The 16243-nt window shown below is 40.2% G+C and overlaps 1 protein-coding gene across 1 annotated transcript in view; it reads left to right on the top strand.

Annotated features, from left to right (window-relative positions):
- LOC108796970 (breast carcinoma-amplified sequence 3-like) overlaps positions 1–16243 on the top strand; it is a gene marked incomplete at its 3' end in the record, with an annotated part of 206142 nt that overhangs the window by 143693 nt on the left and 46206 nt on the right. Inside the window, exon 10 of the mRNA XM_018568540.1 lies at positions 4628–4704. Within this exon, the coding sequence (XP_018424042.1) occupies positions 4628–4704 (77 nt within the window). The remainder of the gene's footprint in view (positions 1–4627; positions 4705–16243) is intronic.

Here is a 16243-nt window from a genome sequence, read left to right as displayed (position 1 = left end):
TCTAGGAGGAGGTAATAGAAGTTCTGGTACTAGCTCAAACACTTACATTTTACAGGATGTCTCCTGCTCTGTTGCGCTAAAGTAAAACAGATCAGTGTCTACTAGTGTAAAGCACAAAACCCTTAGGCAATGCTTAAAGTGGGACTCTTCACAAAGCATTTGTGAGGTTTGAGCAGCTTTATTGTAACCAGCACTTTCAGCCCTGGTCCATGTTGTTGAATACAAATCCTAACGGTGTTGCCTGCAGCTTTAAATTCATTTTTGACAAACGTCAGCTGCTTTTAGCAAGCTTTGGCGCTGCTTGAAAAACAAAATACATGTGAAGGTATGATCAAAGTGATCCAGAGAACAAGCAAGCAAAAGTACAAATGTCGCTGTATATGCTGGAATCTGGTACACATAATAGGACTAGGGTTACTCACAGACATCGGAGGGTCAGACATGCATGTTGAATAAGAACACACATATTTTTTTTTTATTACAAGACACCTCGTCATAAACATACACTCAGATTGCTGCAGCAAGAAACAAACTGCCAGATGCCTGTGATATCGGCTTATTTTAGAGAAAAACAGTAGTGATCATCCAAATATATCTAATTGATTCTTTCCCAGAGAACAGTTGGCCATGGAGTATCTGTAGATGAAGCCCAGGTCTGAGTGGTATATGATTCAACCATAACTGACAGTGATCTTCTTATGTCTGCAAACACCTTAACTTCACTTAATCTGGCCATACACTTCTAAATGTATTTATTTTTTTAGCCTGCAGGATGAATGAAAGAAATCTAACAGATTTCTCTAGCCACAATAAAACACGGATTGACAAATCTCCCCTTCTGGGTTATTGTATTATGACAGCTGGTGCCCTCCACTGTCATAATACCTAAAGAGTGACTGCAGTTGATTGGTTGCAGTCATTGTTTGGCCAACAATTTCCCACCCTGCTCTTTGGACATAAGTTGATTGAATAATCAAACTTTGTCGAGCTGGGCGGTGCTGGAACAGCCACATACAGCTCAAATTTAGTCAGCAGGATTCGGAGGAAATCATCACTTTAGTTGCTTTGATCATCAGCTCTCTTTGATCTTATTAAGTATTTGTTATATTTTTAACATTGGTACTGATAAATTGAACTATACTTCAGTTACCTATCGTGATTATGTGGATGAAGCTTACAGAAACACATAAGCGTGTTCACAGGGTGTGCTGCGTGTGCCTGGGCACACCCTAATCACCCAGAGCACAACACTGAAACTGCAGCAGTGGGGGCCGTCTTTTTAGTCACTGAGCCGGTGGAGAGATCTCTCTGACCGGTTCAGTGATACAGAGCGCAGCAGCACTTGCCACTTACATTCCTCACCTAACAGCCGCAGTCCTCATTGCCTGGGAATCTGCAAATTTCCAGGCTTCCCATCCAATCAGGAAGCCATGTGGGTGGTCACATGACCACCTGCCAGGCTCCCTTCATTACTGCACCCATGCTATCAGAGGTAAGGGACGATTGAAGAGATGAGAATCTGAGATGGCCTAGGTCTGTGTATGTATATAGGTATCATATATATATATATATATATATGTGTGTGTGTGTGTGTGTGTGTGTACACGTACGTACACCCTAATACAATAGTCTGTGCACGCCTATGCAGAACCACAGATCAGGAACATGACCTGGAAGCTTGTCTCCATTATGAATACAGCAACATTTTGTTTTTTCATGCCACTACCTGCCAGGTACACATCCCAATAATGTGTTTTTTTTACATTTTGTATAGCCACCTTTTTGCTTTTTTTATCCTTATTTTAGCGAATCTGATAACCGGAAAACCAGGGGGAAAAAATCAGCTTAGTTAAGAGTCAAGCTTTTCTTATTCTGTTCCTACATGAGTTGTGGGTTCCATCAGCATGATATGATACAGGTAGTGGGTAAGCATTGAGACACAGTTTGTTAGCATGTATTAGAGAGGTGGTAGCTGACATTTTAGTTGTGTTCTGGTTACCAGGAAAGTAAATTAAAATGTTAATTGGTTATTTGAGGAGGCTATCATTTTGATACAGTTTCCATATTTTTACTTTGCCTTAGAATTATTCATTAAAGAGAAACTCCAGGACTAGTCCCACTGCAAGGGTTAACTGCTAATTTTCCTCTAGGGGCTGGAATAAAAAAAATATACTCAAATGATTCTCGGTCCTGCTGCGGTCAGCGGTCAGCGGTCACCTCTGTCCCCCTCAGCATCCTCATGTCTAAGGTACCTGCATTAAAAGTGCATTAGAAGTGATGATGTCACAGGTATTTAGACCACCGGAGCCTGGAAGAAGCTGCACAGACTGGCCCAGCAGCCAGGCAGGACCGAGCATCAGTTGAGTATATACTTATTTTTTTTATTTTATTTTTTAGCCCCTAGTGGGGGGTAGCCCCACTGCAAGGATTAGTTTTTACAATTCCTGGATTTCCTCTTTAAATCTGTCATGTGAGAAACACAGAAGTTGTGATTGCTCACTACAGTAGTAATACAAGGGGCAGTGGGAGAAGCAGTGGGAGACCAGGGGATCGACATTGTTTGAAGTTTTGGTTTCTGAACAGACTTTAGCAAACATTATCTGTGCATGTAACAGTTTGGCCAGGGAGAAAGGTAAGTATTATTTATCTTTTTTTGCAGGGAGACCTTTTATTGCCTCTTTCATTATAGAGACAGAGTCGCTTTAGAAGAACAATTGAACATGCAGATAAGATTCAACTGTCCTGTGATCATTCTTGTCACCTTTTGGGATAGAGCTACGCTTGCTCAGGTCTCCTGAGTACAGCCAAGCATGTATGTTTAGAAAATGGAGGAATGGAATGGAGAGAGCAGTGGGCAAACAGCAGCAATTTTTAAACCTATATGACTGATCTAGAAGTTAGCTAGTAGGCCCATTAAATCTTCTGATCCTTTCAAGAATGGCCAGATTCATTCAACAGTCATTTCATATCTATGACCTGTGTTACTGTGGGTCTGTTCAGTCATTAGATGATCATAGAGCTAATCAGTGATATTTTCTGAAAATAAGGCCAGTCCTTGATAAACATTTATATGTCTGAACCCCATCTAATTTCAGTGACCAGGTTAACATTGTAACATTAATAACCTGGAATCTGAACATCACAGCAGGCAACTCCAGGTGCCTACATGTAGTGTTTTTTTCTATTCTTTTTTTCTTCCTGAGTGTCTTTGGAACAGCAACAGAGTGAAAAATGCTTGCAAATACGGACTAGGTAGCAAATTGTCACTAGCAAGTTGGTCATTCTACACTACAATTTTGTACTATAAGGAAGTTGGCTGAGGGGACTGACCAAAGACATAAAAGAGCATTCCAGGTTTTGGGGCTCCTGGTATGCTTTGTAAAACAGATAAAATTTCATGCAGGCGCCTGCTCTTGTTCTCAGGAACCATTAATAGACACTTATTAGGCTGCAAAGGTGTTTACAAATGAATCTAAAGGTACTGTAGTTTTTTATCACTAAATGGACGGTAATGAAAATGTCCAGCATGGCAGAAGATTGAGACAAATGCTATTAATTATACAATTTGCAGACCCTTAGTTGTGCTTGATTATTATTATTTTTTTACACTAATACTAAGCTCTAGTTATCAAAATCCACACTTGAACCCACTATATTGACCTTCTAATATGTATTTAGTATTTATAAAACAACTGAAATAGCATAGTATGTATATGGCTAGTGTACAGTTGTTTAAATTTAGAACTATTGAGTCCAACAGTTAAACCGCTATTGTTTCGGTAGTTTACATCCTGTTGGTTGATCATAATTAAAAATTATATTTCTGCTTATGCTTGATGTGGAATAGAGATTCACAGGACCATTTTGTAGATCTTTTAGTTTTCTGCAGTTAAAGAAATTCTTTGGGGTTAATTTATAAAAGTTTTGCTTGGCCATGCTGTTCACATGGCACTAGTGTCCATAGATGGCGCTGACAAATATAGGAACTTTTATAAATGAACCCCTTTGTGTGGGTGCATTTGCCTGGTCACAGATTTACATTGTAGATTCATTTATTTTATATATCTTCTTTTTTAAAATGGAAGCAATTTTCTTTCTAATAGAAGAGGATAACAAATTAGTTCATCGTCTACATTTTTGGCAGTATGTTAAATAGCATCATATCCAGATTGGAGGAGACCTTATGCAAGATGCAAGTCATTCTCCCCATCAGTGATATGCTCAAAAAATCCTGAAGGTTTGATGTAAATATGTTGGATTTATAGCTTAGGGAAAACAAATATTTAAAAGTTCATTTCATTTCAGAGTGCTAACATTATTCTCAGATTTGAAAGACAAGCCCTATGTGTTTCAAAACATTCCCAAACAAAATTGTGTTTATTAAAAGAAAAAAAAGAAAACCCCCTCAGAAACAAAACAATGAAGACATGCTTTTGTAACCTAATTAACTGTTTCTACAGTGTCTCAGTGTTATCTTGTAAAACTGAAAGAAATGTAAGCATTTTGTTGATGAATGTTTAGAGGTTTAAGAGAGCCTTGTTTAGAATGCTGTTTGTTTGGGTTGTTTAAAATATTCTTCCATTAGAAAATGTCTTACTGCTGTTATTTGGAACCTTTTTTCCCCCAGGCTGCTATCCATGTCCTGGGCCAAACATGAATCCTATTGCTTTGGGGAGTCGTTGGCTTGCATATGCTGAAAATAAGGTAAGGGCTGACTTGCCGATTGTAAAGTATTAGCTGTTACAGGGTGAAGCTGCCATAATGGAAGTGATCCAATATGAAGCATTTCCTTGAGACATGCAGGGACTGCACATATATAAAAGTGATCACCCTGTATGTCTTGTCAATAATCATTTTATCACTGACAACTGCACAGATAAGTGATTTTGCAGAAGGGATGTAATTGTCCACCATTGGCTCTCAATGCAAAAATGTTGTACAGGAACATTCTTAGAAATCTAGCGTTCTGTATCGGCTTAAATCTGTTCTATTTAAAGCTTAACTCTGGGTAAACATCTAAATACAAAGTTAAAACAAATACACATGAGTTGTGTTTACCTGCCAAAGTATCTGTAATTCTGTCCATTTGTTTCTTTAATTTACACAGACCTGCCAGACTGATTGGTCTTGTTGGTGACCTTACTTTTTTCATGGAAGTTAAACAGTACAGCTTGCTACCTTAACACCAGGCCTTAGTAAATCACCTGAAACCCCATTTGCCCCTTAAAATGGATGAAAACCAAAATTACATATCTAGGCACACAGATTCCCAGAAACCTTTCTCACATCCTAGACCTAAATATCCCTTTTTAGGAATGCTGAAATAATTTTGATAGATTCTAATGGCAAAAAAATACACTTATGTGGTTTGGGAGAAAAAGTTTTTAAAATGAATACCTTGTCTAGGTTGCCCTATCTGCTGCAAACCCTTCTGGCCTCAACTGCTCAGAGTTTTCTAAAAACTGTCCATAAAGAATTGATAAGATTCATATGGACAGGAGATGCACCATGGCAAGACATACTGGTACTACTCTAGTGTAAAAGGGGAATAGAGTTCCCTGAACCTATCTTATATCATGCCACTACCCACTTACCTCGTATAATAGACCGGTGCTGGCACAGGGATAACAAACTCTGGGTAACTATTGAATACAACATTCTACGATTCCCCTTATCAGGGGTTTCCTGGGCAGGTATGGCTTCTTATGCTAATGCAAGGATTCTTCTGTTAATCAGGTCTACTCTCTGCACTTTTGCAAACATCTCACATAAATGGTGCATCACACAATATCCTTTACCAATGACTCCTATCATAGATCATCCTTAATTCTCCCCTGGTCATAATGATAAACTCTTTAACTCTTGGGTAGGACATAAGAAATTCAGGGTGGACCATTTTTCCTCCCTTTCAGGTTGTCACATACCCAACTCCCAGCGACTAGACATGAATATCTTGGAGCTTGATTTCTAGAGGCAAAACCAGGACTCTAACTAATTACACTCATCGACCATACGACATTTTTATGCCCACTCGCTCTCTTTGAGGAGATCTGTTGCCAGCCGGGACCCTTAAGGTCTCATTCACACGGGTGTTTTGCTCTGTGCAGCTTAAAGGTCCCGTTGTTGATGTGCCCGGAACTGCAGGAAGATGCGCACTGGCAGCTCATTTAATTCTATGTAGACGCAAGAGCTGTGCACCCTCAATGCTGCTTTTCACAGGTCCCTACACACAGACGATGTACAGACTTGGATGCATCCTGTCTGCATCCGAGGCCATAAACTATCTGTGTGCGGAATCATTCCACTTACAGGGTCATCATTCTGCGAAGTATGGGGAAGAGGAGTGAAGGAAACAAACATGTCCTCCCACACTTGCCCATTGGTTTGCATTGATGACTGGGGAGCAAAGAGCTGTTATACAGATGAGAAAGCCTGCTGTTTTTGCTGTTGTTCTCCCTCAACAATTCCTCTAGGAGCATTCTCCCTCCTCCTAGTCAAGCATTCCTCCCTTTTCATTCACATAAGATTGTCAGGGTTACCGTATTTACTCGAGTATAAGCCGTCCCGAATATAAGCCGAGGTACCTAATTTTAGCAAAAAAAACTGGGAAAAAGTATTGACCCGAATATAAGCCGAGGGTGGGAAATGAGGCAGCTACTGGTAGATAGATACCAATAAAATTACATTAATATTTATTTAAAAGAAAAATAACCTAGCTCTGTAAGTGGAAAAGGGGGTACAGGGCTACATATCATGTACTACGGATCATTTAACCCATTCATATTAGCAGAGGATAATTGTAAATCTATTGTTCAGTGCACTCTATATGTAGTATATAGTACATGTACATATAGAGTGCCTGCAACAATACATTTACAATGATCCTCTGCTAACATGAATGGGTTAAATGATCCATAGTACAGGGCTACATACAGATCATTTAATACATTCATGTTAGTATAATTGTAAATGTATTGTCTGCACTGTATTAGCAGTATAGTTACATAGTTACATAGTAACTATGTAACTATATAGAGTATATACTGCTAATACAGTGCAGACAATACATATATAATTGCTTAATTAATCTCTCCTTTGGCTCCTGGCCCTAAACAGAAAGGTGGGGGGAGTTGTCACGCCTGTACGGACTGAGGTAGCGTGGATCGCAGCTGCGGAGGCTTCTCAGGGTTGGAACTCTGGTTTCACTCTCTCAGTTTTAACAGAGAGTTAGATTTCCTCGCATCACAGCCTCAGTTTAAATTATATGGTTAATGGATGGGGTTAACTATGCAAGTAAGTTGAGAAGTAGTGGCAAATGATAATGAAGAGTATAAATGCAGGAGTCCAATGAGATATACCCAATCTGGTGGAAGTACAAAACCCCCAATGTAACTTAAGCCTATGCAGGTAACTTTATAACAGTCCAACTGAGGATGGGTGCAACTGCACTTAGAGTACTTGCGATTTAGTGGAGGTGTCACAATGGGAGCAGTAGAGGCTCCTGGGTGGTATCCGGATCCGGGGTATGCTGGAGGGCACAATCTGGAGGCTTGTGGAGGGTCCCAGGAGACAGCAGGCGTTTCTGGCTCAATATTGGAACGCCATGCTGTCTCGACTGGGCGTTTAAATAGGTCACTGATGGACAGGAGGAGCCGAGGGACGTCTCGGCACACTTCCGCGTTCCACGGTGGAACGCACGCGGTCCCGAAACCCGGAAATGAGGAGCGTGCGCTCCACCCTGGAACGCAATCGACCCAGCGAAGGAGCGGCTGGCCGCCGCTTCCTCCCTCCTTGCCCGCAGGTGACGGCGGCGGCCGTTACAGGAGTGAAGTAAACAGTAGTGTGTGCTTGCAAACGTGTTCAAAGGTCTAGGTTCTTCTGGCACACCATCTCTGAACATCTCTTCAAACAGTGATCACATGACCAAGAGCATAGGTTTTTACACATGTGACCAGCACATTCAGTGTTCTGGCCCTTCTTTTGCTGTTATTTTATTTTTTCAATCAAATCCAGGAGAAATGTTGAACTTTTTGACTAGAGATACACTTTAAGCAATCTATACATATATTATATTATTTTGCCTGACAAACCCACTGATGCCAGCCAAAGTTTCATCAAACCTTATATTGAAATGTTTCCCATACAGAGTTTTATTGAGGTTAAAGGTTGTCAGTACTTCCTCCTCAAGTTTTAGCTTGAAGAGATCCGGAGCATCAGTAAATTACATGCATTGACATGAGTCAGTTTGTTCTTTTCTCTGATTGGAGGGGATCTAGACAAGCAGTAGGTTGAGTATGTAAAAGTATATGCTTGTTTTCACTTTTTTTCATCATTTGTTGCATCTCAGTGTTGATAATTTCCTTCAGCCTCTTGGCTGTCAATTTATGTCCAGTTGCATGCACTCCAGTGGTAGTATTTGTAAGAGCATGTTGCTGGGTGGTGACTACAGTCGATCATGACTATGTAATTTGTGATGAAACAGCCACTTGCCTTTTCCATTTGATATCTGTGGGTCAGGTTGTGTGTCACAACACAGGAGCATAATTAGGAGACAGAGCATTGTCACCCTATAGCAGGTCCTTCATAGCTGGAACATCAAGTATAATTTTAATGAAAGCTCCTAACTTGAAAATATTGAAAATGAGTTAAGAAATGACAAAAGCTATTATAAGATTTTAGTGATTGTATGCATCTATGTTGTGATCATCTCTTGTTCTCTTTATGATCTGGAAGTTTTGCTTAGGTACACAACGTTTCAGTCTTTCAGATTTAGAGAAACATTGTATGGCCATATCTAACATTTGTGATGATCATCTGGGTCTATTTGTTTATTCTCTGCCTAATCTTCTATGAATTCTTGTTTTCCTAGTTATGAGAAATATCTAAACCTGTTTGGAAGCTGTAGGTATAGAGCTTGCCATTTCCATTTTACAAGTGCAGTGTAAAGTGATATATTTCTAGAGCACGCATAAGGCTAATTTGTTTATTTTCTTTTATCATTGAAATAATAGCGTTGGAGTCTTACCTACAAAGGGATCAGATTGCTGTGGTTGCATTGCTCTTTTATGCTTTAGTCTTCCCACTGAGCAGTTGGATAAATAGCCTGTATATCATGTAGAACGGCCCCAATATGTGCTAATCAGACAATTGTTTCACGTTCCTGATTGAAGTGGAGCCAGCAGCCATTTGTGTGGGCGGTTTTCTGCCCAGACTATGATGCTTCCTGTGTTACTCAATTTGCCTGAAGTACATCCCAGATTTTCTCCCCATCAGTCATTCATATTTTGGCCCTTAATACAGATTTTTTTTCTCTCCAAGCTCTGCTAAGCCAATAGCGTGAAATTTGTTTCAGTGCCACAGTTGTGTACATGTTTGTTCACATCTGTAATTTATTTCTCTTAAGGGATGGAGACATACAAGAAGAAGGGATATAAATGTTGTCTCTGACTTCATAAACATATCATCTCGCAGGCCCAGCCACACATATACAAGCAGTTGTATTGTGCAAGGGTTTAAGAAAAATATTCTGATACCATTTACAAAGACAGCACACATGTAAAGCTGGAGTATGAGGTTAAACGTCTTAACCTAATTTTTATATTTCCAAAGAATTATTTCCTTTCAAATGCTTTGGGAATATTAACCCTAAGCTTTAGAACACAGCACTAGAAGAGTAATCCATTCTGATTATCCTTTAATTTATTGGGAACCACAACCATCCAGCAACTTCTTGCCACAATTCCCTGGAGTAAAGCAACACAATAGTTCTAGAAAATCCACTTCTTATAGTGTAGTGTATTAAGGAATCACTGGGCATTACATTATATGTTACCTCTCAAAGTGATTTTAAATTGTCTATGGATCATACTTGCTTGTTTTTCTGTTTCTGGGGCTGGAGCTGTTGTGTTTTAAAAATTGACAGGTATTAACATAGCATTGGTATCTGCATATGAAGGTTTCATCCTGGCTCCAACCTTTGAAGAGGAACATTACCCACCAATTTAATGTCTTCCAAAACTATTACTTTTAAGGCATGCCAACTGTGAAGGTTGTCAGTGTGCTTTTTTCAGCTCCCAACTGAACTTTTAAGCCCTCAAATCACTGTCGTCATAGCTGATCACATGTGCAGCATCATGGCAATGACAATCGAAGCTAAACTGGCACCTTGTCTGGCTTTAACAGATAGGAGGTTGTAGCCCTGCAAGGTATCCATTGTGTGGGTTAAAGTCTCTTCTGCGCAAAGCATGATTTCTTTAAATCTGAAAATAACCCCATCAACCTACCACCCCACATCCAGTGAGAATAACTCATTGGCCAGTAAGAACAATCTCAATGGGAAAGGGACTGGTGAGTAGGTGGTGCTTAGCTCTTTAGGGAAGCCAAGACCTCAGTAATAGAGTGTTGCTATGGGAAAACAAACAAGGATAAAAGAGGGATTTCTGGCTAATTGTCATAATAACAGGAACCTCATGATCGTACCTATATAGCTCTATGTGATTCTGAAACCTATGCGTTGATTTAAGCTATAACAGTAGAAATTATATACTACCCCTTAAGTGATCTTATGAGTGGTCCGTCTAAACTTCATCCTTTTTAAACATCAGACGTCTCCTTCCAGTCCGTACTCGAGTAAGGGATTTCTATAATTAGGGGACCATCCATTTTTGAACCTCATGATGTCTTCTCCTTTAAGCTGGTCATACACAGCTAAATTTTTGTCCGATTCCTCCTGGTTGGCCCCATTGGCACCTCCCGGATTGGAAAACTTTGTTTGAAAAATTAAGGCGTCAGGTGAACAATTGTCATTGTTCAGGTATTCAGATGTTGTCACTGTTCAGGTATTCGGGCAGCAGTGGGTGCCATCTATCTAAATACAATATCCAGCAGGGTAGATCCCTCCATACATGCAGTTTAGCCTTGAGTGTTACGGCTGAAAGATGAAAATCTATGAATGGATGGCTAGTTTTATACAGGACTCCTACTGTTAAAGCTGTTAAAGAGTGGTTTGCTTTAAAGTACAGTGCATCTTTAGTTCCTTCTGAGTATGTTCTCATTGATTAAGCAGTACACTTTGTTGGTTTTAAACTTTTCTTAGAAGTCATAGTTACTGTAGTGGCTGCTTATCTTCCCTGTTCCAGTAGCACGTCTCCTAGGGACCTGCAGCCTTGCTCACTTACATAGGTGCATCCTCAGAGCTGGCATACTCCATTAACAAATACCCTTGCAACATTTCTCCATGTGTTGCCGAGACCCCACAGGTTTACCAAGCCTGCCCTGGTGTGCCTGTTCTGTACCTGAGCATTCCTGTCCCTGTGCCATTGCCTCCTGGTCTATGCAGTCCATAGCCACTCATTCAGGTATGCCCACCTGTCACTGCTGGCCATTGGCTCACTTTCTGGTACATTGCATCTGTTGCATCTGGTAGCTGCATTCTTCCTGGGTTCTTCAAGCTGTTACTCCTGACTGCTGGCAGCTGTTTCTTGTATGCTCCATCTGTCAAATCTAGCCACTGGCATTGTTTCTGGTGCACTTCGTATACAAAACTCTGCTCCTATTAGCTCTTGCAGCTGGGCACAGCTACTACTGGTATGCTTAGTTTGCAAATCTCTAGTCCTCCAAGCCCTCACAGCTGGGCACATGCAAGATCCTCAATCTTCGGTGCTTCCACCAGCTCCTGTTTCCTGTCTAGTTGCCTGTCTATTTCCACTGGTGGTCCTATTGAATCTTACTGCTACATTTGCCAGTATCTGGGGAAGAGTCCTGGGAGAAGGGTACACCTGTGAGGGGGTCCCTGGTGAAAATTCCCCATCCTTCAGATTTCCAATCATAAGGTATAGTTCTGTTTACTAGGTTTAGTTTGGTTTGTGACAGTTAGCATAGCCCTCGGCACACTATTTCATAAAAGAGGAAATCTCTTGAATATGCAAATTCTTGTTCCAGGCCAGTTCTCACTTCCTAAGCAGTAAGGAAATCTGAGATTGACAGACCTAGAGTCAGAAACGTCAAAAACAAGCCAGTAATGCCAACTCTCATATTTCTGATCTGACAGATTCCTTTTCAAAATGTACGTACCATTAGACTGAATGTTTTCCAAAATTTTGGGCTGCATCTCTTCCTGTATTATGTGCATAAAATAGTGGTAGTGCATAGGGGCTGATATTTTGAAGGTGGTTCTTTTGCAAAAACAAACAAAATGGGTGGCCATGGCATTTGACAGTTAAGTGTCAAGGGGTGGAGTATTGTGCCAGGATTGGCAGGGCTTAATCTCAACAAGTCAAAACCCTGTGTGCACCCTGATTCCAGGATACAAGGGGCTCCACAAGAACATACAACCAACCAATGATCAGCACAGGCACTTGCAGCTAATAGCATGTCCAACCCTGTTTTGTCCTTAGGCACTTATTAGACCTGGTCTAATAAGTGCCTACTATATACTTTCTATATACTTAGATAGTATATTGAAAAAAAGAGTGCTTTCCTGTCGCTTTTAAAGTCCTTGACTGGGCTACAGTTTATCAGCATTAAAGACTTCAAAATGTGTTTTTGTCATTTGCAAATGTGCACATGAGGAGTGAGGAGTTGTTGATTATTCTCTTTCTGATTTGTATTGTCTTTTGGCAGTTTAAAGCTATTTCCATTAACTGTAAAAAGTGTTTGTTCTATGGTTTCATAAGGATTAATGTAATTATGGTAGTTGATATTAATCGTGATCTGTAAGCATTCCAAAATTATATGACGCTCCTCCCCACTATTCTAAGCTGAACCAAAATCTGCTATGTTCAAAGTTCATCCCACTCTTTTGTAAATATCAATTTCTCACTGAGTAATTCAATGTTGCGTAAAAACTATCTTCCCTGATACTCCTAATTTTTCCTAATACAATTCCCAGAGGATGCATAAATAAATCAAAATAAGTATCAATTAAGCAGGGAAACATCCACTATAAAATCCTCCAGTAAATCAAATATTTAATGTTACATAGACAAAACTGGATCATTTGATTATATTTATTTAAATGTATTTGTGGTAATAGTGCCAGACCAAATCTCTTTTTTGCAACAAACATGCATCCTTAATGGATGTGTTTGGCTATTAAAAACCAAAGCCGCTCAAACTACAGTCAGAGTGGCACCCAGAAGATTATTTGGAGAGGGATAAGTATCTCAATTAAGCATTTTGTTTCATTTTGTGGGATAAAGTGTGTAATCTTGTATATACAATGTTGTGTATCCTTCTGCTTACACAGTTATTCCTAAATCTAAATATGACATAGTTTATGGAAATTATAGCAGATTTATTGCACAATACATTATATAAGTATTATTATTATACATTCCAGCTATTGTTTAATAAAAAAAAAAAAAAAATACAACCTTTATTATTTTATGGTTATAATGCAAAACAGAATAGAATAGACTGGCCTGTTAAATATGTCAATGAGCATAACATGTTGATAATAATAGTGTGCCTATACTGAAATCAAAAGAGTGCATTTAATTATAAGGCCTATTAGGGCATAAAGTAATGATTGCTGAAGATATTTCTATTTTCTTCACACGATGCCTGCTTTTTGTTTTATAAGCTGCCCTGAAAATCTTATATAACTTTAGATTTTGGAAAAAGTTAAACCCTTCCCCATTTAATGCACCCACTCTCCCTGTTAATGATGCAAACACATAGATGTTCCTCATCTGTAGCCAGGTTTATTTCAGGGATCAGAAAGTAAAGATCTATCTAATGGATAGGTTCCTCTGCAGGCTGGCTCTAGAGCAGGCCTTCTTAAACTTTCTCCACTCGTGACCCCTTTTTGGCCGAGGAAATTTTTAAGGGACCCCAGCGTCGGACGGTGTCTTTCCCCCCAACGTTGGTCGGTATCTCCTCTTTCCCCCAACGTCGGTCGGTTTCGCAACCCCCCCTGTTCACTTGCGGGACCCCATATGGGGTCGCGACCCACACTTTAAGAAGCACTGCTCCAGAGAACAGCAATATGGTGGTGTCTACACAAGTTTTTTCCTTGCTATTCACTGGTGCAGCAGAGCAACAGACAAGTGCTTGGTACTGGGCAGTGCTGGGCAGCCTGGAAAAGCACCCCATGTCAATGAGGACAAGGGCCTCTTCCCCACCACCCTGGTAGGGGGCTTATCTGAATCTGGGTGCCCACTTTCATACAGAGGGCACCCAGATGCCACACCCCCTTTTGAATGAGTAAGGGGTAGTTGTTACCCCTACTAATTCACCAAACTGAATTGTAAATAAACACACAACACCGTATACAAAAGTCCTTTATTTAAAAAAACAAAACAAAAAAAAACAGCACAGGTTTTTGACAAGTCCTTAATTTTTTTAAAAAAGTGTCTATTGATGTAATCCAAAGGCCAATCATGTCGTCCAGTGATGTAGAGCCTCATCAATCACGATGGAAGGCGGCTGACTTGCCAAACTCCGACCCAAAATGTCAACCAGTCAGCAGCCGTCATCCATTGTGATTGACGTGTATCTACACCACTGGATGACATAACTGACATGTGAATTACATTGATAGACCCTTTTTTTTAATAAGGGAATTGTCAAAAACTGTGTTCTTTTTTTTTTTTTTTCAAATAAAGGACTTTGTATAATGTGTTTTGTGTTTATTCACACTGTTAATGTTTATTTGGCGAATGAGTGGGGTAACAACTATTCCTTACTAATGCACAAGGGGGGGGGGCGCCATCTTGGTGCCCCCTTTATTAAAGGGGGCACCCAGATTCAGATATTCCCTTCTGCCCATAGACCCCCACTACCACCGGGCCAGGGTTGTGGGGAAGGGGCCATTGTCCTCATCAAGATGGGGAGAAGGTGCTTTGCCAGGGGGGGACCATGTCGAGGGTCATGTGTCCTGGTATGGGGCAGGAGGGGGGGAGCGCAGCTCTGCCAGGCTGCTGCTCGGATCAGGGATTTTTTCTTGTTTTGTTGGCATTGGGTCTGGTATAAATAGGCAGGGGACTCCATGATGGCTTTTTTTTTTTTAAATATTTAACACAAGGTGTTTCAGAATGTCATTTGGGAAAAATTTTTAATGCATCAGAAATTTCGTTATTTTAAAATTTTGGATATGTTCCCTGTGTCTGCCTATCATGTGCAAGTGCTCAGGCCTAGCCATTGGTAGCTAGACCTGAGCACTGTCACATAGGAGGTGGACACATGTTCACCCATACATAGGAACACAAAGTTTTTTCACCAGCTTAGGCAGTGGAAGGAGCAGCAAGGGAGCACTTACAATGTATCTGCAGGATGGGGGAAGACCTTTACACAGACACGGTTACATTACCCTGAATGGACAAGATAATAGTGTCTCTCTAACCCAGGGATGTCCAAACTACGGCCCTCCAGCTGTGGTGGAACTACGAATCCCATGAGGCTTTGCAAGATTCTCACAGCCACAGACATGACTCCCGGAGAGAGATGCTTCATGGGATTCGTAGTCCCACCACAGCTGGTGGGCCACAGTTTGGAAATCCCTGCTCTAACCATTTGTAGGAACTGGCTTTATTGCAATATATCTTTTGTGCAGGTTTGCATAGAGTAGAGAAGGGTTTATAAAAACCTTTATTTCAAGAATATGAATTCTGTCAATGCTGTCTGCTTCTTGTGAAAGTGCCAGCTGCCTAGCTACCGCCCTGACCCATTAACCCAAATACTTTACGAGGTACTGACTTGGTACATATGTGCAGATCAGGATCTTTGACCTAACTATGACTTTCTAATGCATGTTCTGGGTCAGTGACTTGGAAAGTATTTCCTTTAAAACCCTCTGTCACTGCAACATTCTCAGTTGTTTTTTTGTTGTTAAAGAGATTTATCCTAAGGGAAGCCCATGGTCTTTATATAAATTTTTTGGGCATACCTCGTAAGCTCATGGTCTTTCACTGGTTAAGGTAAAAACATTAATCTGCCAAAAATATTGCTTTAACTTTGCAAATATCTTTTTCAATTTTTTATAAGAACAAAAATATTTACAGCATTTTTAAAAACTGAAATGTTAGATTTCAATAAATGCATACACTAACTGCATTTCATTTGTTTTTTCTCAGCAATGGAAAAAGTATGTAACCTTGTAAAAAAAAAAAGATAAGATGTCTACTTCAAGATTGTGTTTGTCAAATTTGAAATGTACAGATATGCCATATAGATTATCAGACATAAAAGTCAACATGGGTGCAGGGAGTTCCTGTGATTGATGGCTTTCAATCTGGTGTACAGA

The sequence above is a fragment of the Nanorana parkeri genome, unplaced genomic scaffold, assembly GCF_000935625.1.
Source record: "Nanorana parkeri isolate BGI_ZX_2015 unplaced genomic scaffold, ASM93562v1 scaffold1204, whole genome shotgun sequence".
NCBI lineage: Eukaryota > Metazoa > Chordata > Amphibia > Anura > Dicroglossidae > Nanorana > Nanorana parkeri.
This window is presented reverse-complemented; position numbering and strand designations above follow the sequence as displayed.